Source organism: Lepidochelys kempii, chromosome 4, assembly GCF_965140285.1.
Source record: "Lepidochelys kempii isolate rLepKem1 chromosome 4, rLepKem1.hap1, whole genome shotgun sequence".
Taxonomy (NCBI): domain Eukaryota; kingdom Metazoa; phylum Chordata; order Testudines; family Cheloniidae; genus Lepidochelys; species Lepidochelys kempii.
The window spans coordinates 38,244,593-38,268,547 of record NC_136383.1 but is presented as its reverse complement, the minus strand read 5'-3'; the positions used below and the strand labels follow the sequence as shown (position 1 = coordinate 38,268,547).

Genomic DNA, 23,955 nt, shown 5'->3' with positions numbered 1-23,955 from the left:
AGCGACACAGGAGAAGGAGCTCTGTTGCCTCTGGGAACCGAAAGGAGAAATAACCAAGCCACAGTTGTGTTGATGTATAACTGGAAAATTGTGGTTTCTATCTCTCAGTTGGGGAGAAGTTTGTTGCTTTTCTTCCCATGTGGGCATCAAAGGCAGGAGATCAGTGAATAGAAAGAGATAAATTATAGAAGAGGTCAGAATGCAAGCATGAGAAAATGTCCTGGTGAGCTCCTGCTGTGTACATCCTTTTACCTCATGAAAGATCTGGTTGCAAACGCCTTGTGTTTGCTTCACTTTGTATAGCTAGGGAGAGAGTTGATACACCACTAAAAGGATGATGATGATATAGCAAGCCATTGCACTTTGCATTATTAAAATCCTGCGAGTTCCACCCCCTAAGACAGCCAGGCTCATATCCTCTGTGTTTAATATGCCTCAAAACAGTTGAAATTTCTCACGAGGGGATGTTAATTTATTGGGGAAAAGAACAGAGTCTCCCATACTGAGAATCACAAAATTACACCGACTGCAGTGTGACAGGTTCCCCCTGGGGTGCCACCTGGAATTGGGGTACCACTGAGCCCTCTGACCCACCAGCCTGGGATCCCTCTCACACTGTGCTGCTGTTACAAGCTGCAAAGCCCTCCGAGCTTGCACTTTCACCAGCATTCACACAGGTAGGGACACACCCAGCTGCAGTTACATGCAGGCTCTCTAACCACTAGCCTAGGACCCCAGAGCAGTATCGTCCTGCCCTGGTCAAATCTGGCCAGTATATGGGTTTAATACCTGGTCCGCCTCTCCCTCAATATGAAGAGGACCATGCACACTTGTGGTAACCAAGCAAAGATTTTCCCCAGACACCTTAGTCAAACACACACTGTTTGGATTAAAACATAAAATAAATTTATTACTACAAAAGAGAAATTTTAAGTGATTATAAGTGATAGCAAACAGATCAAAGCAGATGACCTAGTAAATAAACAAAAATGCAAACTGAGCTTAACACACTAGATGAATTAGCAAATTCTCACCCTGAGCGATAAACAGGCTAGCAGATTCTTAAGGCACAAGCTGCCTTGGGTTTGCAGCTTGGGTTTGCCAGGTTTTCATACACAGGCTAGAAATCCCTTTAGCCTGGGACCATCACTTCCCCCTGTTCAGTCTTTGTTCCTCAGGTGTTTCCAGGTGTGCTGTAGGGAGCGTGAGGTGCCATCATGATGGCATTTCCCCCTTTTATATATTCTTCTCACTTACTGGAAAACTCTTTTGCTGTGACGTGGGTCAAACAGTTCCCATTGTGTATTGCTATCTCTGAGAGGTTTCTATCATATACAGTTCCTGGGGTAGTCCTTGTGCTTCTGTGCATTTCCTCAATAAGCCATTAACATTGTTTGGCCTTTTTGCTGTTGTACCTGAAAGGCTGCTTGTGGGCGTTTTCAACCTCACAACATGTTTCAGTAACACATACATAGCCTAACTTCCTAACTTCACATACGACGAAAGGACCTACAATTCAACAAGATATTAATGTCTAGCAGATCAACTTTTAGAATGATACCTCACAAGGCATACTTTGTGCAAAACATATCCTAATTACATGACCGTGATGAATAAGGGGTGCCAGGGTGACACACACAGAACTACTTTTTCCCCCCCTTTAGCTATTTTGAGTGAGGTGTAATAAATGTTGTGATGCAATGTATTTATTATCAACATTTTAGAAGTGGAAAAGGTTGGCAATTCAAGGAAGGCTAAGTAAAATAGTGGTCCTAGTTCACTAAATCATTGTTTTTGCACTGGGAAACAATGTGAAAAACTTGTAGCATTTGGAGTTACGTTTTGAGTGGCCATTAGGTTTCCCAAGTGGTTGTATTATTTCCTATGGAGAATATTGGCAGCATGGCCCCTTCACCTACCAAGGCCCAAATGTGGGACACTGGGTGAAACCAAAATGAGAGACAAAACTATTAGGGAAAGCAGTTTATAGTAATGTAGGATTCCTTTTTAAATGCCAGTTTCCATAACCTCAGTTTCATGATTCTACATTTCTGATTTAAGTAATACACACCAATAAAAGTGAGAAGAAAGTAAATGCGGCTGTAAAAGGAGGATGTCATTTCTACCAAGAGAGAGCTGAGCAGCATGATTACAATACTAGAGTTAATAGAAATATTCCTGGGCTTCAGTAAGGATAAAGGTGAAAGATAAAACACAGGCCTCCTTTTTATCTTTCACTGTCTTGATTTTTATCTGATTTTTAAAAAACATATCAATAGATATATAGTTGAAACAGCTGTAAGGGAACTGCACTGGAAAATCCTGCCTTTTTTTATTTGTTACAAAAAAACGGTATGAGCTTTTGGATCATAGTGCCACACTCTGCTTCATTTATCTTGATATTTATTTCTAATATCCTTAATGTAAAAGCCCTGAAGATGCCGCAAAGAGGCTTATATAGTAATATCACTGCTGTATAAAGAAAGTGAAAATGTTTGGAGACATTGGAATAGTTAGTGCTAAATGTAGTGCCAGATTTTGAAAGTTAAGTTGCAATGGGTGGAGCTGAAATTTTCCATGCCAAGGGTCAGCCTCACTGTAATTTTTTTTTCTTTTTTTTAACATTTCAGCAGTACAATTTCAGCCATTTCTGCGAATGAGGTTAGAGGAAAATTGGTAGTTTGATCCACTTTAAAACAATTCTTACTGTTTCTTTGTTTAGGTTTAGTGCTTCCAGGGTTTAGAGCAGGAACTTGAAATTTGACAGGATCTTATGGTCAAAGAAGTGCCTTTTGTGTCCCTAATTCACAAGCCTCTGAACATTTTCGGTGGAGCATGTTAGAACATTGCAGCTAAAACCTGCTTAAAAATCAATGGCATGATGATGATGGCCCTCAGTAATTTAGGTGATAGAAGGATGGTCCAGGTAACCCTTTTAATAATTTTGGCTTATGGATAAATTTACATTAATTCTAAGAACCAAATAAGATTAACATTGAACAAACAAGGATCGGGACAGATAATCAAGGGAATGTAGTCACCAGCTTTCAGTACAATGCAAAGGTAAACTTTATCAGAATACTGCTGTTCTCCTGATGCAAAAAGATGTGATTATTCCAGACTTTCTAACTGCTACTGCTCAGTTTGTTCTCTTTTATTTTTCCCAAGACGGCTGTTGTGCCATCTGCACAATCTCTCAAGCTGACTGACTTCTACTTCAGTGACTTTGAGCTTTCCGATATGGAGACAACACTGTGTTCAATTCGAATGTTCACAGATCTCAACCTGGTGCAGAATTTCCAAATGAAACATGAGGTACGGAAGCTGCAGAATGCTATTTACATGTGAAGGGAAAACATCAGACAACTTCACTTCAAAAATGTGTGTGTGTCTGTGTTTTATATACTCCTCAACACACTGCCAAGACCAATTTTAGGATGAAAGACTGGATAGCTGGGGCAATTGGTAGTGAAATACAGAGCCTTTCAACTCAATCATCAATTCATAGATTCATATATTTAAAGATTATTAGAATTTAAGATTAGAAGGGACCACTAGATCATCTAATCTGACTCTTATATATATCACAGACTATAGAATTTCACCCAGTTACCTCTGAATTGAGCCCAATTACTTGTGTCTGACTAATGCATATCTTCCAGTTCAGACAGAACCAGGGTGAAAGTGAGACCCAAAGTCCTTACCATCTGTTATAATGAGTTGGTTTCTATCCAGTTCCTAACGTGCAGGTGTGTCTGCATCATAAAAAAGCACCACCACAATTGGCACCCGTGTTGGAACCCTCACCAGAAACACTGAGGCATTAATGGATGTGGAAAATTGAGCTATCTTTTCCCAACAGCCCTGATCCCTCCATAGTAAGGTTAAAGCATATTGGCAGGGTAGCAGCTTACATTGCTCTCGCCTGTTGCTCATTGCTCTTTTTTGCAAATGGATGATATTAGTTTTCCATTGCTGTCAATGTGACACCTTTTGCAAGAGCACTAAAATTCCCTTAAACAAACTGATATCAAGATCCTTAGCTGGCATTAATCAGCATAGCTACATTTAAGCCAACAGATTTAGACCAATTTACACCATGTGAAGATCTGGCCTTTTTACCTTTCACTTTCATAAAACTACTGTAAAATCCATGTCTTTTTGTTCTGTAAAACACCTAGCGGGGATCTGCATAAATAATAACAACAAACAATATGATAAGCTTTAAAAGCCTTTATATCATACTTACATGATTTACAAGGTCCATCTATCTCTTCTTATGCTTTGATTCCATCTGGTGTGAGGCAGGAGCTTATGTTCACTTTCCAATCTACTTTTCCAGACAACTTTTAGGGTTCCCTCTAATTCAAAATGAAACAGGTTCTGGTGAGCACACAAATACTGTGAACAAATTCTTCATTCAGTTAAATCAGAATAACTCTAAATTCTAGGTCTACACTAGTGTACCTGGAACCATAATTTAGCTGTTGGTTCATGTCACGGAGTGGTAACTTTAGGAATACAGCTGTCCACATAATAAATAAAACAAATCTGCAATTGCCTATAAATTGTTTAGCAAACTCTAGGTTTTGGAAGTGAGGAAGTTAAACTAAGAGACTACACAGATTTTCCTTATCCATATTTTTACATAAAAGTGTGTCAACATTAAATTTTACTGAAAACAAGTGAAAAGGTAATTTTTCTGCATTAAATCTACAATAATTAGAATTCTCTTTATTTTATTTTTGTGTGTGAAAAGACTAAAGTTGTAATGTATTTTGGATTTAACTGAATGATGCTGTTTGTTAAAGGTTCTTTGCAGATGGATTTTGAGTGTGAAGAAAAATTATCGAAAAAATGTTGCATATCACAATTGGAGACATGCCTTTAACACAGCCCAATGTATGTTTGCTGCTTTAAAATCGGGTAAACTTCAGGTATGTTTGACTGTTTTCACCCTAAGAGCCTTTTAATTAACTAAGTACTGTAACACTTGCACAGGCCCAGTTTTGATCTCAATATGTCAGTCTGGAATATCTCCACTGAAGTCAGTGCATCTTCTCTGAAGACTTCAGAAGCTGACCTTAGAATCATAGAAATGTAGGGCTGGAAGGGATCTTGAGAGGTCATCTAGTCCAGCCCCTTGTGCTGAGAGAGGACCAAGTATATCTAGACCATCCCTGACAGACATTTGTGTAACCTGTTCTTAAAAATCTCCAATGACAGGGATTCCACAAACTCCCTTGAAAGCTTATACCACAACTTAACTACCCTTATAATTAGAAAGCTTTTCCTAATATCTAACCTCAATCTCTTTTGCTGTAGATTAAGTTGATTATGTCTTATCCTACCTTCAGTGGACAATTGAGCACCATCCTTTTTATAACAGCCCCTAACATATTTGAAGACTTTTATCAGGTCCTCCCTCAGTCTTCTTTTCTCCAGACTAAATATGCTTAGTTTTTTAACCTTTCCTAATAGGTCAGGTTTTTTAAAACTTTTATCGTTTTTTTGCTGTCTTCTGGACTCTCCAGTTTGTCCACTTCTTTCTTAGAGTGTGGTGCCCAGAACTGGACACAGTACTCCAGGTGAGGCCACACCAGTGCCGAGTAGAATGGGACAATTACCTCCTGTGTCTTACATATGATACTTTTGTTAATACACCCTAGAATATTAGCCTTTTTCTCAACTGCATCACTTTGTTGATTCATATACAATTTGTGATCCATTTTAATCCCCCAAATCCTTTTAGGAGTACTACTGCTTAGTCAGTTATTCCCCATATTGTAGTTGTATATTTGATTTTATTTTCTTCCTAAGTGCAGTACTTTGCATTGTCTTTATTGAATTTCATCTGGTTGATTTCAGACCAATTCTCCAACTTGTCAAGGTTGTTTTGAATGCTAATCCAGGAGTCCTCCATAAATTTTATAAGCATATTCTCCACTCTATTATCCAAGTCAGTAATGAAAATATTGAATAGTACCAGACCCAGGACAGACCCCTGGGAATCCTACTAGATATGTCCCCCAGTTTTACAGTGAACTATTGGTAACTACTTTTCAAATATGGTCTTTTAACCAGTTTTGGGCCCAATTTATAGTAATTTCATCTAGACCACATTTCCTTAGTTTGCTTATGAGAACGTCACGTGGGACTGTGTCAAAAGCTTTACTAAAATCAAGATATATCACCTCTATATCTTCCCCCCCCCCATCCACTAGGCAGTAGCCCTGTCAAAGAAGGAAATTAGTTTTGTTTGACATTATTTTGTTCTTGACAAAATCATGCTGGTATTCCTTTTCACCCTGTTATCAGTTGGGTGCTTCAAATTGATTGTTTAATAATTTGTTGCAGTATCTTTCCAGGTTACAAAGTTAGTCTGACTGGTCTATAATTCTGCAGGGTCCTATTTGTTCCCCTTTTTAAAAATATGTACTGTGTTTGCACATCTCCAGTCATTTGGGGCATCACCCATCCTACATGAATTCTCAAAGATAATTACTAACGGTTCTGAAATTGCTTCAGCTAGTGAATTTCCTCAGGCCCGGCTGACTTGAATACATCTAAATATTCTTTAATGCGTTCTTTCCCTATTATGGTTTGTGTTCCTTCCCCCTTCTTGTTAATATTAATGTGTTAAGTAGCTGGTCACAATTTACCTTTTTAGTGAAAACTGAAGCAAAATAGGCATTAAATACCTCAGCCTTCTTGATGTCATCTGTTTTTAGCACTCACTCCTTGTTAAGTAGAGGACTACACTTTCCTTCATCTTTCTCTTGCTTCTGTTGTATTCTCCTCTCTTCTGAACCTCCTCTTCTTGTCTTTTGTGTCCTTCCGAGTTATAACTCATTTTGTGCCTTAGCTCTACTTGCTTGTGCTATTCTTTTGTACTCATCTTTAGCAATTTGTCCATGTTTCTGTATAAGATTCCTTTCTGATTTTCAGGTCATTAAAGAGTTCCTAATGGAGCCATATTGATCTCTTACTATTCTTCCTATCTTTCCTTTGCATCGGGACAGTTTGCTGTTGTGGCTTTAATATTGTCTCTTTGAGAATCAGCCAGCTCCTTTTTCTCTGAGATCCATGGGAAGAAAATCTTCCATCCAGTTCTCTACGTTTGTTAAAGTCTGTATTATGGTACTTATTCTTCTCCTCTCACTTTTTCCTTTCCTTTGAATCATGAAATCTATAATTTCATGATCATTTGTACTCAAATTGCCTTCAGATTCACAATCAGTTCCTCCCTGTTAGAATCAAATCTAAAATGGATTTCCACAGGTTATTTCCTCTACCTTCTGACATAGAAGTTTGTGTTGTTAAATTATTGCTGCAGCGTATGCAGCTATGGTGAATTAAATCCTATAGGCCTGGTCCTGTAGATGCTTCCAAAGAAAATGGCACAAACCAGACATCTACAGGATTTTGTCCTTTCCTTTGAAGTTAAATAATTGCATTTTTGAGTTTTATGCTTATATCTTACATCAGTCAGGAAGGTGCAGCAGAAAAGAGTCACCTTACTACAATGTTTTTCTTCATAAATATCAAATATGACCTTTTTTAAAATTCAGGAACCCTTGTTACTAATTTGTTTGTGTCATCTTACAACAACTTCTGTTGGGAGAAATTATTGTACACATTGTATACATTCCATCCTGATTAACAAGAAGCAGAAGAAATGGCATGGAATCAGAAGTGGCCTTGAATAAGATGCTCTCAATATTTTCTGGTTACGGAACAGGGGCCGGGGGGAGCAAGCACTGGTACACAGATCTGCCTAAGATAATCACAAAGCCAGATATTTCCAGACTGATTTGTTTGCTATCCGCACTTCAGATCCCATTCATCATCTGTAGAAGTGGGAACAGCCCCACTGAATTTGACTGACCGAATTTGTTCTTCAAATGGTATATATGCCAGTTAGCCATGTAGCTACCAGCTGGAAAGGAGAGAGATTAAAATTTTCAATTCCTGCCCTTGTGGTTGTGCAGTGGTGGTGTTCTCACGTTCAGAAGATATTGTGTGATTCTGTAGTTTTTCACCAGCTTCTGTTTCTCACTATGTTGGAGTTATGAAATGGCCACGGAGGAGTAGCTATGACTTCTACTCTTCCCCCACTTCTTGGCAGGATAGTTCTGCTCTGGGTTCTGGAAACATATACATTAAAAATGAGCCAGGCTGTGTTTAATTTTGTTTTCTGTGATCCTTAAACTACCGTCCCTTTATTGGCCCAGTGATCAACGGAACATTTGACCTGGCTCTATTGTTGGATCATATTAAAGGAGTTCTGTATTAAAAGCACAAATGAGTTTGATTCCCCATAGTTTAAATTCCAGGGTATTACTAATTAAGAGGTCTCTTGGTTTTTGGTACTGTTTCTCTCCCTCTATGTGTGAAACTTGCAAGCTGCTAATTGCGGTAGTACATTCTAAGACAGTCTGTTCTCAAAGCAATTCACACAGAGAGAGACTCAAAGCAATACTCTGTAACAACAGAAACAGCACCCAGAGACTCCCCGCCCTTTTGTTGTATTAACAATTGTGATTAAAATAGAGATAGAGGATGTATGTGGATGGATGCTTGGTGTGGATAATAACTGAATGATCAGGGAGGTGCCAGCCTAAGAATCCAGTGCCATCAGCTGAAGAAGGCGTCAAGTGGAAATAACCAGAGGACCTGCAGAGGGCAGACTGGAATCCACCCAACAGCCTCAAGAATGGGAGAACCAAAGAACAAGATAACATCTAGCAGCACGGAGCCGTCAGGAATGTGCTATCTTCTGATTGATTCAGCAACAGCATGATGAAGCAATTCCCATAGACTGGCATAGGAAGAAATTCCTATAAAAACGGACTCTAGAAAGTGAGAACTTTGGGGTTTGATTCTGCAAACCAACTTCCAGGAGCATCAGATGAGCATCTGACAAGGCCCTGCTCCCTCCTCATGTCCAGGCCACCTGGCCAGTGGCTTGGCATGAGCAACTCTAAGGCTGGTAACTATGATAACAACCTTGCAGAACCTGTGTGTGTGTTTGTATGAATGAATGTGTGAATAAATATGAGATTGAATGGAATGTTATAGCTATAACTAACTGCTTACTATGATTCTTTCTGTATCCACAATAAATGTGGTATTTTGCCTTTTTCCCTTTAATAAGATCCTGCTGGTTTTTATTTTATTGGTATAACACTATTGCCTGATCAGTCCAAACTCCAAAGATAATTCTTTGATGAGGTTTTGACTAAAATATGGGACCAATTTCTCAAATGATGTAAAGTGGTACAGCTCCATTGAGGCAGTGTGATCTAGTTGATAAGGTACTCAGGAGACAAGGGTTCAATTCCCAGCATTGTCACTGGCTTGCTGGGTGACCTTGGGGAAATTACTTCCCCTCCCTATGCCTCAGTTTCCCCATATATTAAAAATATGGGGATAATGATAGCAATCTCCTTTGTAAAGCACTTGGAGATCTACAGGTAAAAGGAGCTATATAAGAACTAGGTATTATTGTTATGCTTCACACCAGAGGAGGATCTAATCTATTATTTTTAATACATCAACCTATTCCTTAAAAGTCTAATTCATTTGAGGAAACTAATTGTCCTATTCTGACTAAAACCATCAAAGTTCTAGAAGGTATACATTGACAATACTAATACATTTCGTAGCAAATCTGTATTGCAAAGCTAACAGACATCTTCTTGTATTTCCTATTACATACAGAACAAGCTGACTGACCTAGAGATACTTGCTTTGCTGATAGCAGCCCTAAGCCATGATTTGGATCACAGAGGGGTGAATAACTCTTATATACAGAGGTAAGCAAGTCTGTTAGGAAGGGAAGGAAGAGCACAGATATGTTTTCTTATTTCACCGAAATTAATAAAAAAACCCCAGAAAATTAGACAGAGTAGAATCTTGCTAATGTGCACTAATGACGGGAGAGCCTTTGTGAATTAATGAGTTTTGCAAATCAATAAATCTGAGAATATTAGGATAAACACACCATGACTAGTAATTTTAACTGATCAGCTACCCATGTTTCTCATGAATTCATTGAATGCTGGGTAAAATACTGGATGTTTAGGCTAAAATACAGATGTAAGACTTCATAAAAATGTATGTTTAATTAATAAAAACAGAAGCTAAATAAGAAATTACAGAAAATAAAACAAAGCTGGTCATTTAGTAGTATGTAGGAAGTTTAAATGAATGAACTCAACACAGGATATTAAAACTTATTAAGAAGTGATAAATTGAAGTCTTAACTCATAGTGCTAAATGCGTTCTAATTCCATACTACTGTGTGATGTTGCTTTTGGTATCAATATGGAACTATTGATCCTTAATTCATGTCCTTATCAATTTGCCCATCAACTTTAAATCATTATAGAACTGTCAGTGACAATTCAATCAGCAAAATTGAAAACCTAGAATTGTAATTTCAGAAATGTCAGTCCAATAGCAATTTGCCTTTGCAGATATAATGGTAATTCATAGCCAAACCATGCACACACAAATATCATACACTGTCCACAACTAAGAACTTTGGGTGAAGTTCACCCCTGTGCAGTTGGCCAGAAGAAGGCGCAATCACCACTTAAATCTTGTTATCCCGTCAAAGAGACCACTATTTTATGTGCGGATTAGCAAATTTCTGTTGTAGTACATGATTCCAGTTTCTCAATATTCAACATTCAAAAGAATATTTACTTCACCATGTCCTTGAGACACCTCATGCAAACATAGGAACTGCCCTGCCAAAATGGACAATGGTCATTCTATTCCAGTATCCTGTTTTATATCAGTAGCCTGTGCTCATTGCTTCAGAGAAAAGCAGTCAATCTTCATAATGCATCTGCTGTTATGGTGTAATATTAAACCTTGGGCTGAATTGGAACTGATGTCCTTTATATTAAAGACTCCATTTACCAATCTCCTTTCAAGGCCATGGAAGCTCCATTGAAGTCAAAGATACAATTCCCATTGACTTCAGTGAAGCACATATTTTTAATAGGTCACCTAAACTGTGGTCAAATATTTTGAATTTGCACATATTTGTGCACTCAGTTAGTTATTCATTCAGCATTTGCAGATGCCATTTGGGAGATATTTGAAAAACTGGCCCTAAAAGACACATTTTGTAAAGAATTCAAAATCTGAAACTTCACAGATAAAATATTGTTGACATTATGTTCTAAATTAGAAACCATCCTTACATAAACCATCCTTATGGTACGCCACACCTCTGACCTAACCCCCTGTAGCTATGTCATTGTATTCCCTGTAGTGTAGACATGGCCTGAGTCACTTTTCAAAAGTGACTTAGACACTTAGGAACGTAAGTCTCCTTGAAAGTCAATGACACTTATGCTCCAATGTGACTTATGGTGATTTTGAATTTTTTTCCCACCGATATCTAACATTTAGGGCTTGATTCAGCACCACCGAAGTCAAAGAGAGTTTTGCCATTGTCTTGAATGGGAGACAGATGAGACCTCTATGTATTGCTTTGATTAAATGAATAGTTTGATTAGACACTATAGTTATAAAAGAATTACTGTGATATCGCAGCAGTGTCTGGTTCTGACCAGGTTTGGGGAAGAGAGACATTATGCATTTCTCAGCATCTCTTTCTGACGGAGTTGGAGAGTAGTGTTGAAGCTGACTTCGGAGGAAGTGGCTTACTTTATACTTGGTGGGCACAGTAAGGTGTTGTCAAGATAGCCCATAGAGGAGGAAAAGTATATGCATGTGAGAAAGGAAAGACTGGGAAATATAGGAAAATAAGTAAAAAGTGAGGAAATTCCTGCCTCTCAGGTCTGTTGATCCACACTCAAATATTGGGGCTTAGAATTGTTCCAAGTATGGTAATGTGAGACCAAAAAAAAAGCTAAAAAGCTGAACTGATGGCAATCCTTTGTCCCGCAAATGGGGAATCCAGTAACCCACAAACAAACAGTGATTGGAACCAGTTAGCTATGTTTTTCCTTTATTTATTTAAAAATAAATTTCCTGGAAAACATCTGGATATGCGTCATCTGCTCTTCAAAAATGTCCTGGGAAAAAGTCATAGACAGCGAAACCCAACATTCACACATGCCACAAAGCAGAGTCGATTACAACTTTACATTTTTTCATTAATAACAGTTCCAGGGATTTTGTTTTTAAATCTCTCAGGCTAGTAGAAACCAAATGAAAAGTAAAAGAGTTTTCCAGAGATGAATTATTTTTTTCAGTTGGGGGAGGGGGAGTGATACTTGGCACAAGATTCTTTTCTTGAGCAATAGGTTTAAAAAAAAAATAAGGGAATTATCCTCCTAGCACATATTACAGGAAATGGACTCCGTTTTAGGATCTCTTGGCAGATACACAGTTTTTTCCAAATGTGTGTGTAAAGAAGGTAAGAGCAATGAAAGAAGGTTATATCATCAAATCACTGTATTCAGAAAGAATGGTGTCCTTTGGCCTGGCCTGTGGGCCTAATGGAAACGCCATGCAACGATCATGTTAGGAACGTGAGTTTATTCCCACCACTGGTATCTTTCTTCCCAGAACAGCAGAGGCTGCAAGTGCTGAGGAGGCAACACTCTTGGCCCCAGTTTGGTACAGTAGATGGGAACGTAACTTGTGTATTTCCTTAGTTATGTGCATCTCCGATCAGGATGAAATCCTGACCCCACTGAAGTCAATGGGAGTTTTGCCAGTGACTTCATTGCAGGCAGAATTGCACCCTAGATGTATTGGCAGCCATCGTAGGATACGCACACACACTATCTTGCACTTTTCCCAATAATCCTTTGCACCGGTCTCCTAAGAGGGGCACAATCCTGCAGTTCCAGTTACTCATGTGAGTAAATTGTCCTCATGCAAGTAGGCACATAGGACTGTATGTCTAAGTAAGGATTATTCGCATGGGTAAGGATTTGCAGGATCAGGTTATAGGTGACTATAGTGCCTGATACAGGGTCAGCAGTGGAACAAGCTTCAGAGGGAATCCCAACTAGTCCTTAGCTGAAGGGATCAGGGCAATGATATGGAGATGAGGGTCAAATGGTTAAAAACAGGAGATTTGCCAGGCTCAGTAATAAAAGCAAACAACACCATTGTGCAATGGAGAAGAAGGAGAAAATGGAGAAATCTTCAGAGAAGAAGTTTCCCTATTTTATCCAAAATTAAGTAAGCACAATAAGCTCAATATCCTATATTACAATATAGGATTAAACTTTGCATCCGTACAGTTAATTTCATACTGTTTGTTCTATCAGTGGTACAATAAGGGCTGCACAACTCACATGCCATTTTTCTTTGGATTTTTTGTTGCTCACAGGAGAAATGATGATAGCTCAGTAACTTGTTCATTATATATCAAAGCATTTATTTTGCAACAGAATGAGAAAGAAGACTGGTGTGCAGTCACTAGGGTCGCAAGCTAAGAAGGGTATGGCTGGCACTGACTCCTATAAGACCTGATCCAAAGCCTACTGAATTCACTAGGAGCTTTTTCATTGACTTTAGTGTGCTTTGGGTTGAGTTTCTATTGCCATTTGCTACTTACAAGCTCAGTAGTTGCAGAAAAGCCACCTCCCTAGATTGTTTATTCAAGAAGTCACCTGATAAGTAAATGTAGGTGTATTTAAAAAAAATTGACTCTTTTGAAGTTTTATGTGTTCTTTTCTTTTTCATTTTTAGACTCTTGACACTTAAAGAATCTTGTATTATTTTCTCATTGCTTGTGTGTTAGTGACCTCTACAGGCACAAGTTTAAATCAAAAACAGAACTTCGGAGCTGTCAGTATTTTGAAAAAGTAATCACATTGTTTCTGCATTTGTGCTCCCCTCTACATCTCTCTAAATGCATCCATTCTGTTTGCCTAGTCACATGGAAGAAGGGGAAAAGAGAACCAACGGGGAATGAAGTGTTGGGGGGAGGAGAACAAGTTGTGTTGGCTACTGTTGCTAAGTGATTGGTACCTTTAAGTTGCTTTCTCATTTTCTCCAAGTGATATTTTTACTCCTCAGAAGCGAACATCCACTGGCTCAGCTCTATTGCCACTCAATCATGGAGCATCACCATTTTGATCAGTGCCTGATGATCCTGAATAGTCCGGTAAATGCCTCGTTTCTGTGTGTGCATTGAAGGAAGCCCTAGCCTATTTCACTTATATTTTTAGTTTCTGGATAGATTCCCAGTATTATACATTCCTAAATGATCTTTATTCCTTTTTGGGTAAAGAAGGCAAATACATAGCCCCACTTCTGAGAGTCACCAAACCTTTCCAAATGTTTCCTGATAAGGGAAGCCTTGCTACTCTCATTTTGAGTATCTGCTTCCTTGGACCAAAGAAAATGAGAAGCTTTGTTGCCACTCCTTTAATGAACTCCTGTTTGAAGTGTTGCTTGCCTTGTAAGGTATATCCCTGCTTACACATGCACACAACAGTTCTGAAAAATAAATTAAGTACCTTTTGGCTAGAGATGAGCCTGATCCAAGCCCCAGAAGCCAAACACTGACATTCAGAAGTGAATCCAAACCGAATTGAAATAAATATGTAAATAAAATGACCGCATTCTTAATCTCCGGCTACATTATTTATTAATTATGAAGACCAGCTATTCAGCATGCACAATAATTTAGAAATAGCACATTTACACTATTCATTTCATATCAGTGGCGTGGTAATGTTGGCCTACCTAATAGTACAAAGTGATTCACCTTGATTCACCTGACAGAAGCTAGGATACACTGTAGATGTGATCTCCTTACATCATCCCCAGTATGCTTTGGTTTTGCAGTGGGTGACTGCAATGACTTATTTTTTATGCTGTTTTGTAATTGAATGAGTCTTATATGTTGTTGACAGTATGTTAGGTAAGTTGGTAAGTTCCTAAGAAATATAATTGTCTGTTACAGTCTCTTTACTGGAGGAAAAAAGAAGAAGCTCCAGGATGTGGCTTGTGGAAAATGAATTCTTTGGGATGAAATAAAGACTTTGAAGGGTCTTTGCTCCCTGACTGCTCTGTCTCTTGTATATCCCCTCATAAAAATACTATAGTATTCTAATGTACAGTCATTTACTCTGATGCTGCTACAGAGCTTTGGGCTATTATTCAAGAATACTATAGTATGTTTTTATGCAGGTGCCATGGGCTGGAGAATGCAAGAGAAAGCAGAGTAGGAAGAAACCATCAATTACAAGAAAACAACTCCCAGTGATTTAGAATCTAGGAGGGGATGTAATAATTTGGTGACATGTTCCAAGTTTTATTGTTAACACTGCTTTTTTGTTGTTGCGGTTTTTTTTTTAAAGGGAAACCAGATTCTCAGCAACCTTTCCATTGAAGAATACAAGGCCACGCTGAAAATGATAAAACAAGCCATTCTTGCCACAGACTTAGCACTGTACTTTAAGTAAGTTAGAGATGCATTTGGCTGAACAGCTGCTGAAAGGTGTTTGGATTGTGTCAGACTGATTGTGAATCTTTCTCTTGTTTTTACTGGTTTTAAGGAGAAGGGGAGAGTTTTTTGAACTTCTACAAAAGAAGCAATTTAACTGGGAAGATCCTCTGCAGAAGGAGCTATTTTTGTAAGTAAATGGCAGATGTTTAAAAAACAAACTGTACTACCAACTATCAGGTTTTCCACTTCACACTGCTATTACTTTCAGTAGAGCCAACATAAATCTGTTTAATCTGGGCCAGTACAAGCTGACACAAGTCAAGTGGGTCAGTTAATGAACACCTGGATCTGAATATTGTTAAGAGAGCTGCAGGGGTTGTCTGATGAACTCTGATGAATGACTTCTTGTGGCCTTCCTTCTGAAACAGTCAACAAAATTGCTAGTTATTGTTAGTGATGACAGTGATTTTTATAGTGCGGCACCTGTCCACTAGCTTTTCTATTGTTCCTAAAGGGTATAGGACTCCTGACAGAATGCTGTGTTGTTCTTTTGCTGTAGGTGCATTGTCTTAAAGCACTGAACTGTTGTAATCTGTAGCTGAAAGATTCAGGGAGGGCTGCTTGTTTTGAGGCAAATTCATTTCCCATGAAAGGAAAGAGATTTAAGGATAGAGACACGAGGGACAGAGAACAGCCACACCAACAGCACTGCAAGATTTCCCAGGCTGCCTCACCAGTGTGCTATCACCCTGTTTTGAAGGCACTGCCTCTGTAGGCAGACTAATTCAGTTAACGTCCATGTCCATGGCTCATTCAGTCCTCAACCTTCCTCCTGGAGCAGCCAGCAAAGGTGTGAGTTATTGTCAATGATGACAGTCGTTTTTATAATGTGGTACCTGTCCATTAACAGATGGACTGAGGCCAGCTTTTTTTACCTGGGCCTTTCCTGTGGTAATGGATTTGATCTCAACTGATTTGCTCAGATCAGATGACATAAGAGACAGGCACAGTACCGCGTTACCATTCCTCAGTCATCTAGTCCCGCATTAAAGGATATTTTTGTCATCTTACTGTAATTTTATCAGTTAGCCTGGCTTTGATTTTATTTGATATTGGATACTGTATTTATTAGCTTGTAGACTGAATGGCTACATGAGTTTCATGTTACAACAAATGATGAATTTTTCTTTGTTTTTACAGAGCAATGCTGATGACTGCTTGTGATTTGTCCGCAATAACAAAGCCATGGCCAATTCAACAACGGGTATAAACTTAATTTAAGATTTTTTAAGCGTTTGCTATTCTTTATAGCTTCTGCTTCCTAAGCCTCACCTTCCACTTTGCAAAGGTATTGGTGGAAGGCGCAGCCTTTGGGAGCAATCCTCAGAAGGTAAATGACCTTTGTTTATATGTGTATTTATCATCATTTCAATTGTGAATGGCTGGCTAGATGCTATTTCCAGTTTGCGTGTGCTGCTGTGGTAAATTCAGATGTAAATGTGAGTGCACTTTTGTGCCTAGGGTCTCTCAATTTTGTGTGTGTTTCCAACTTAATACACTTTAAAGGGGCCTGATTTTCAAAGGATGGATGGTCAACACTTTCTGAAAGCCAGAGATCAGCTATCTCAAGTTGGACACCCACCAACAGAAGTGCCCAAAATCACTAGACACTTCTGAAAATCTTAGGTGTAACCTCTAGTTTAAAGATTTGTCTCTTATCATTATTATGCTTCACTTTACCCATCAGCAAATTAATGCTTACCTCACTGGATTGTTGTGAGTTGAGCTTATTGACATATAGAGAGCAAATTTTGGAATAGGGTATGTACTAGTACAATGTATTGTAATATCTTAAGAGCCTCTAGAACATACTGGGTCTGATTGGGCCCTGATTTCTAACCCATGCAACTCCACCCAGGTCAGTGGAGTTAGACAGATGAAATGCATGTACTAATAAGCTCGTTTTTTTTTTCAGAACTGATGTGTAACAAATGCTAGTTGTTTGCTGTGTCTGGTTGTGTAGCGAAAACTTGGTGCTAGACAGTTAAAACATATACAATCTAGGTTTGTTTACTGCTAAAAATGTTTCATTTGACATCGTGCTATTTGACTGAAACAGCTTAGTGGGCCTACCTCAATATTAGAGATTTTTCATTTAGGCTCATTTAAACCAACTGGGACTTCATGCAGGCATACGGTTACAGAATTATTTTCAGAATCAGGGCCTTATTCCTTTTCCATTCAGGGAAGACACCCAGCAATAACACTTTCTGTTTTGACCCTAGGTAGAAAGTGTAAATCCAGGCCTTTAAAACTAACAAACAGCTTGTGACATTTCTTACAGATAGCTGAACTTGTAGCTACAGAATTTTTTGACCAAGGAGATAAAGAGAGAAAGGAACTCAACACAGAACCAACAGTAAGTAGGAAAGCCATGTGTGGTAGCACCTTTTTCAAAATTATTACTGCCAATAGGACTTCCCTTTCCTATTTAAATGTTGTTTTTGGTGGTGGGTACCAGAGTATGGAAAGAGCTTTTTCCCAATCATTCTGACACTTAACGAGTAGTGCAAACTCGTCTCACCCTCTTAAAGTGGGCTTCAGCCTCCACAGATGATCTGCACACTGCCAGTCCAGGAAAAAGACTCCAGAAGTAGTTCATGCAGCCAAGTTATCTACTTGACAACATATTGTGCTGCTACTTTTCTTACTATTCTTGGATTTTTTTTAAAACTTATTTTAATATAGAGCTGACTCACCTTGGGTGTTTGCCATGAAAACTGAATACTTCTTTTTGTGTTTTCAGGATCTAATGAACAGAGAGAAGAAAAATAAAATTCCCAGCATGCAAGTTGGATTCATAGATGCCATTTGTTTAGAGCTCTATGAGGTACTCTATTTGAGAGTGGATTGTACAACTAACTAAACAAGAACTGAGTACTGTAGCCTGCAACAAGTGCAGAAGCTCAAGTTAGAACCAAGTTTGCTGTTCTGTAGTTGAATAATATATGAGAAATCCTTTACTGTTTATTATTCAATATTTAATCTGGTCAAAAGACTATTTCAACATTTATCACTAGCTGCTTACTTATTTGGTTGAAGTGGTTTGTTGTAATCATTGCAAAACCAGGTGGAGAGGCATTGTTGGACCTGGGGACTAGGAGTTGGATCCCTGGGTTCATAGAATCATAGAATATCAGGATTGGAAGGGACCTCAGGAGGTCATCTAGTCCAACCCCCTGCTCAAAGCAGGACCAATCCCCAATTAAATCATCCCAGCCAGGGCTTTGTCAAGCCTGACCTTAAAAACTTCTAAGGAAGGAGATTCCACCACCTCCCTAGGTAACGCATTCCAGTGTTTCACCACCCTCCTAGTGAAAAAGTTTTTCCTAATATCCAACCTAAACCTCCCGCACTGCAACTTGAGACCATTACTCCTTGTCCTGTCCTCTTCTACCACTAAGAATAGTCTAGAACCATCCTCTCTGGAACCACCTCTCAGGTAGTTGAAAGCAGCTATCAAATCCCCCCTCATTCTTCTCTTCTGCAGACTAAACAATCCCAGTTCCCTCAGCCTCTCCTCATAAGTCATGTGTTCCAGACCCCTAATAATTTTTGTTGCCTTTCGCTGGACTCTCTCCAATTTATCCACATCCTTCTTGTAGTGTGGGGCCCAAAACTGGACACAGTACTCCAGATGAGGCCTCACCAATATCAAATAGAGGGGGACGATCACGTCCCTCCATCTGCTCGCTATGCCCCTACTTATACATCCCAAAATGCCATTGGCCTTCTTGGCAACAAGGGCACACTGCTGACTCATATCCAGCTTCTCGTCCACTGTCACCCCTAGGTCCTTTTCCGCAGAACTGCTGCCTAGCCATTCGGTCCCTAGTCTGTAGCGGTGCATTGGGTTCTTCCGTCCTAAGTGCAGGACCCTGCACTTATCCTTATTGAACCTCATCAAATTTCCTTTGGTCCAATCCTCCAATTTGTCTAGGTCCCTCTGTATCCTATCCCTGCCCTCCAGCGTATCTACCACTCCTCCTAGTTTAGTATCATCCGCAAATTTCCTGAGAGTGCAATCCACACCATCCTCCAGATCATTTATGAAGATATTGAACAAAACCGGCCCCAGGACCGACCCCTGGGGCACTCCACTTGACACTGGCTGCCAACTAGACATGGAGCCATTGATCACTACCCGTTGAGCCCGACAATCTAGCCAACTTTCTACCCACCTTATAGTGCATTCATCCAGCCCATACTTCTTTAACTTGCTGACAAGAATACTGTGGGAGACCATGTCAAAAGCTTTGCTAAAGTCAAGAAACAACACATCCACTGCTTTCCCTTCATCCACAGAACCAGTAATCTCATCATAGAAGGCGATTAGATTAGTCAGGCATGACCTTCCCTTGGTGAATCCATGCTGACTGTTCCTGATCACTTTCCTCCCATGTAAGTGCTTCAGGATTGATTCCTTGAGGACCTGCTCCATGATTTTTCCGGGGACTGAGGTGAGGCTGACTGGCCTGTAGTTCCCAGGATCCTCCTCCTTCCCTTTTTTAAAGATTGGCACTACATTAGCCTTTTTCCAGTCATCTGGGACTTCCCCCATTCGCCACGAGTTTTCAAAGATAATGGCCAATGGCTCTGCAATCACAGCCACAAATTCCTTTAGTTGCCAGCATACCTGAAGAAACCCTTCTTGTTACTCTTGACATCTCTTGCTAGCTGCAGCTCCAGGTGCAATTTGGCCCTCCTGATTTCATTCCTACATGCCCGAGCAATATTTTTATACTCTTCCCTGGTCATATGTCCAACCTTCCACTTCTTGTAAGCTTCTTTTTTATGTTTAAGATCCGCTAGGATTTCACCGTTAAGCCAAGCTGGTCGCCTGCCATATTTACTATTCTTTCGACACATCGGGATGGTTTGTCCCTGTAACCTCAACAGGGATTCCTTGAAATACAGCCAGCTCTCCTGGACTCCTTTCCCCTTCATGTTAGTCCCCTAGGGGATCCTACCCATCCGTTCCCTGACGGAGTCGAAGTCTGCTTTCCTGAAGTCCAGGGTCCGTATCCTGCTGCTTACCTTTCTTCCCTGTGTCAGGATCCTGAACTCAACCAACTCAGGGTCACTGCCTCCCAGATTCCCATCCACTTTTGCTTCCCCTACTAATTCTTCCCGGTTTGTGAGCAGCAGGTCAAGAAAAGCTCCCCCCCTAGTTGGCTCCTCTAGCACTTGCACCAGGAAATTGTCCCCTACATTTTCCAAAAACTTCCTGGATTGTCTATGCACCGCTGTATTGCTCTCCCAGCAGATGTCAGGAAAATTAGTCACCCATGAGAACCAGGGCGTGCGATCTAGTAGCTTCTGCAAGTTGCCGGAAGAGAGCCTCATCCACCTCATCCCCCTGGTCCGGTGGTCTATAGCAGACTCCCACCACCACATCACTCTTGTTGCTCACACTTCTAAACTTAATCCAGAGACACTCAGGTTTTTCTGCAGTTTCGTACCGGAGCGCTGAGCAGTCATACTGCTCCCTTACATACAGTGCTACTCCCCCACCTTTTCTGCCCTGCCTGTCCTTCCTGAACAGTTTATAACCATCCATGACAGTACTCCAGTCATGTGAGTTATCCCACCAAGTCTCTGTTATTCCAATCACGTCATAATTCCTTGACATCACCAGGACCTCCAGTTCTCCCTGCTTGTTTCCAAAGCTTTGTGCATTTGTATATAAGCACTTGAGATAACCTGCTGATCACCCCTCATTCTCAGTATGAGGCAGGAGCCCTCCCCTCACAGACGTTCCTGCCTGTGCTTCCTCCCGGTATCCCGCTTTTCCACTTACCTCAGGGCTTTGGTCTCCTTCCCCCAGTGAACCTAGTTTAAAGCCCTCCTCACTAGGTTAGCCAGTCTGCTCGCAAAGATGCTCTTCCCTCTCTTCGTAAGGTGGAGCCCGTCTCTGCCCAGCACTCCTCCTTCATGGAACACCATCCCATGGTCAAAGAATCCAAAGCCTTCTCTCCGACACCACCTGCGTAGCCATTCGTTGACTTCCACAATTCGACGGTCTCTACCCAGGCCTTTTTCTTCCACGGGGAGGATGGACGAGAACACCACTTGCGCCTCAAACTCCTTTATCCTTCTTCCCAGAGCCACGTAGTCTGCAGTGATCCGCTCAAGGTCATTCTTGGCAGTATCATTGGTGCCCACGTGGAGAAGCAGGAAGGGGTAGCGATCTGAGGACTTGATGAGTCTCGGCAGATTCTCCGTCACATTGCGAATCTTAGCCCCTGGCAAGCAGCAGACTTCTCGGTTTTCCCGGTCAGGGCAGCAGATAGATAACTCAGTTCCCCCTGAGGAGAGAGTCCCCGACCACCACCACCCGCCTCCTTCTCTTGGGAGTGGTGGTCGTGGAACCCCCAACCTCAGGACAGTGCATCTCATGCCTTCCAACCAGCGGAGTCTCCTTCTGCTTTCTCCCCCCAAGACGTATCATCTGGTCCACTCTCCGCAATGGTACCTGTGGAGAGAACATGAAAGCGGTTAGTTACCTGTGTCCGCGTTGCTGGAACCCGGACATTTCCCCTTCTTCTTCTGGAGGTCACGTTGCCAAGCTTCTTCACTGGCCTCTTGGCTCCGCTGTGCAACCTGCTCTAAATCTTTAGAGCTTTGTGCCCGTAGAAGCATAACCAGGTTCTATTCCTGGCTCTGCCACCAAGTTGCCATGTGCTTTTGGAAAAACCTCACTATACCCATCTATAAGATGGTACCCATCTACTTCACAGTAGGAGTGTTGTGAGGCTTAATCAAGGATTGTAAAGTGCTTTGAAATCATGGCGTGGGAGATACAGTACAAGCGCAAACCATTACTATGTTAACTTGGATATTTACCAAGTTTCAGATTATACACACACAACATGACAGAACCCATTGAAACATTTTGCATTCTAGCAACAAATCGCATGCTGCGTAGCCAGGTACTTGCTCAGATTATGTTGTATATTAAAATTTAGTTAATTTCCTATCTTTGAGACTAGAGGAAAACCTCCTCAGGTTGTATCATGTATTCTGGGTGCAGTTATTGAGATCTGAAAATTGGGGAGCAAATGGGAACCTAACCCCAAAAATCTATCCATTGGAAGTGGGAGCAAGATGATTTCACACATTCATCCCTCATTCTCTGTGCCCACTTCAAAGCCACTTTACATGAATTGCACATCTGCAGGTTGAGAAGAGGCAGGGCTGGGGGGCTGGATGCTCTCTAATGCCTCTGAAATCCACAGGACAAATGATCAAGTTACTGAGGACAGAATCAGCAGTCATGTGTGCAGCTTCCTATTCCATGCTTTGGAAATCCAACATCAGGGGAATATAGTGGCCATTGTTATTGGAGAGCCCCAGACAGCTCCTTCTAGTGGAAGGTAGGCAGCTGTAGGGGATTGAGTGGCTGTGTACTACAGAGCCTCTGTGCAAGAGACGTGTACTTCTGCAGATGCATTGTGATCCATACAGATCTCAGGGTCCACAGGGCTGAATATCTGGCCTTTTACAAAGAGGGAAGACAATCCAACCCCCAACGCAAGAATTCTAGGGAAATCTCCCACTCTGAAATGCCCAGAGGAGGACTGGGTCTCATGTGAACTAGTTATCAAAATATATTGGGCCAGATTGTGCCCATCCCTTGGGTGGGTGTGTGAGGGAATGGGGAGCACAAGGCACTTCCTTCTTGTTCCTGTGCTCCATAACAAAATTGCATTTGTTGAGCACCCCTGAGAACAAGGCATGCTCCTGGCTAGTGGCAGTCGCCACCCAAATGATGTACGCAACGACATCTCCTGCACTGATCAAGATATAAGGGGGGTGCACACTCCACCCTTTATGAGGATGTTGCACTTCGCAGGGGCTCTGGGACGTTGTACCTGAAGGAGACACAATGCAACCTTGGGACAGTGCTGCTCCATGCTGTGCTCAGTGCAGGGCTGTGCCTGAAATGCACAACTGAGCCACTAAACCTCATATGGTAGGAACTGAAACTCTGTAGCAGGGTGGCAGTTTCTAGGATCCTATATAGGAATGCAGGACCATATGGACGAAAAGTTATTTCTGCTGATTCATGCTGCCAGGTGGGTCTTGTTATATCCAGGTTAAAAGAGGGTTTGGTGTATCTCTAAGGAGCACCAGGATCCTACAGGTAAATGCATGGAACAGCCCAGCTTTGGAGAAAGCTTAGGCTAGGACATATGCTTTGTTGTTGTCATTCAAGTTAACAGTGCAGGCAAGCCCCACGCAAGAGCTGTGTTTGGAGCAGATCCACTGTAGATTTATTCTATTTGGAGAAGGGTGGGGACTCTACCTGCTTTCTTTAATGAATAACGCGTAATGAAACAACAAAGCAGTTCGTATAATGTCACTTGGGAAAGAACAAGGAGCCAGTTCACTCTCCAGTGTTCTAACACTGTAAAAATGAACAATAAGCACAATTGTAACTTCGGCCTGCCCACTCATTGGCTCTTTCGTGAGCTTTCATCCCGTCCCTAGGA

At 40.8% G+C, this 23,955-nt stretch overlaps 1 protein-coding gene across 6 annotated transcripts in view; it reads left to right on the top strand.

The window, feature by feature from the left end:
• The window catches only part of PDE5A (phosphodiesterase 5A), a 94,914-nt gene that overhangs the window by 62,514 nt on the left and 8,445 nt on the right, over positions 1 to 23,955 (top strand). For 4 of the 6 annotated variants that reach the window (XM_073341003.2, XM_073341002.2, XM_073341001.2 and 1 more), the window contains 9 exons: positions 3,169 to 3,315; positions 4,812 to 4,937; positions 9,724 to 9,818; positions 14,023 to 14,110; positions 15,312 to 15,412; positions 15,510 to 15,587; positions 16,601 to 16,664; positions 17,745 to 17,819; positions 18,207 to 18,290. In XM_073341003.2, the coding sequence (XP_073197104.1) occupies positions 3,169 to 3,315; positions 4,812 to 4,937; positions 9,724 to 9,818; positions 14,023 to 14,110; positions 15,312 to 15,412; positions 15,510 to 15,587; positions 16,601 to 16,664; positions 17,745 to 17,819; positions 18,207 to 18,290 (858 nt within the window). The remainder of the gene's footprint in view (positions 1 to 3,168; positions 3,316 to 4,811; positions 4,938 to 9,723; positions 9,819 to 14,022; positions 14,111 to 15,311; positions 15,413 to 15,509; positions 15,588 to 16,600; positions 16,665 to 17,744; positions 17,820 to 18,206; positions 18,291 to 23,955) is intronic. The other 2 variants (XM_073341005.2, XM_073341006.1) reach the window with 2 other exon arrangements.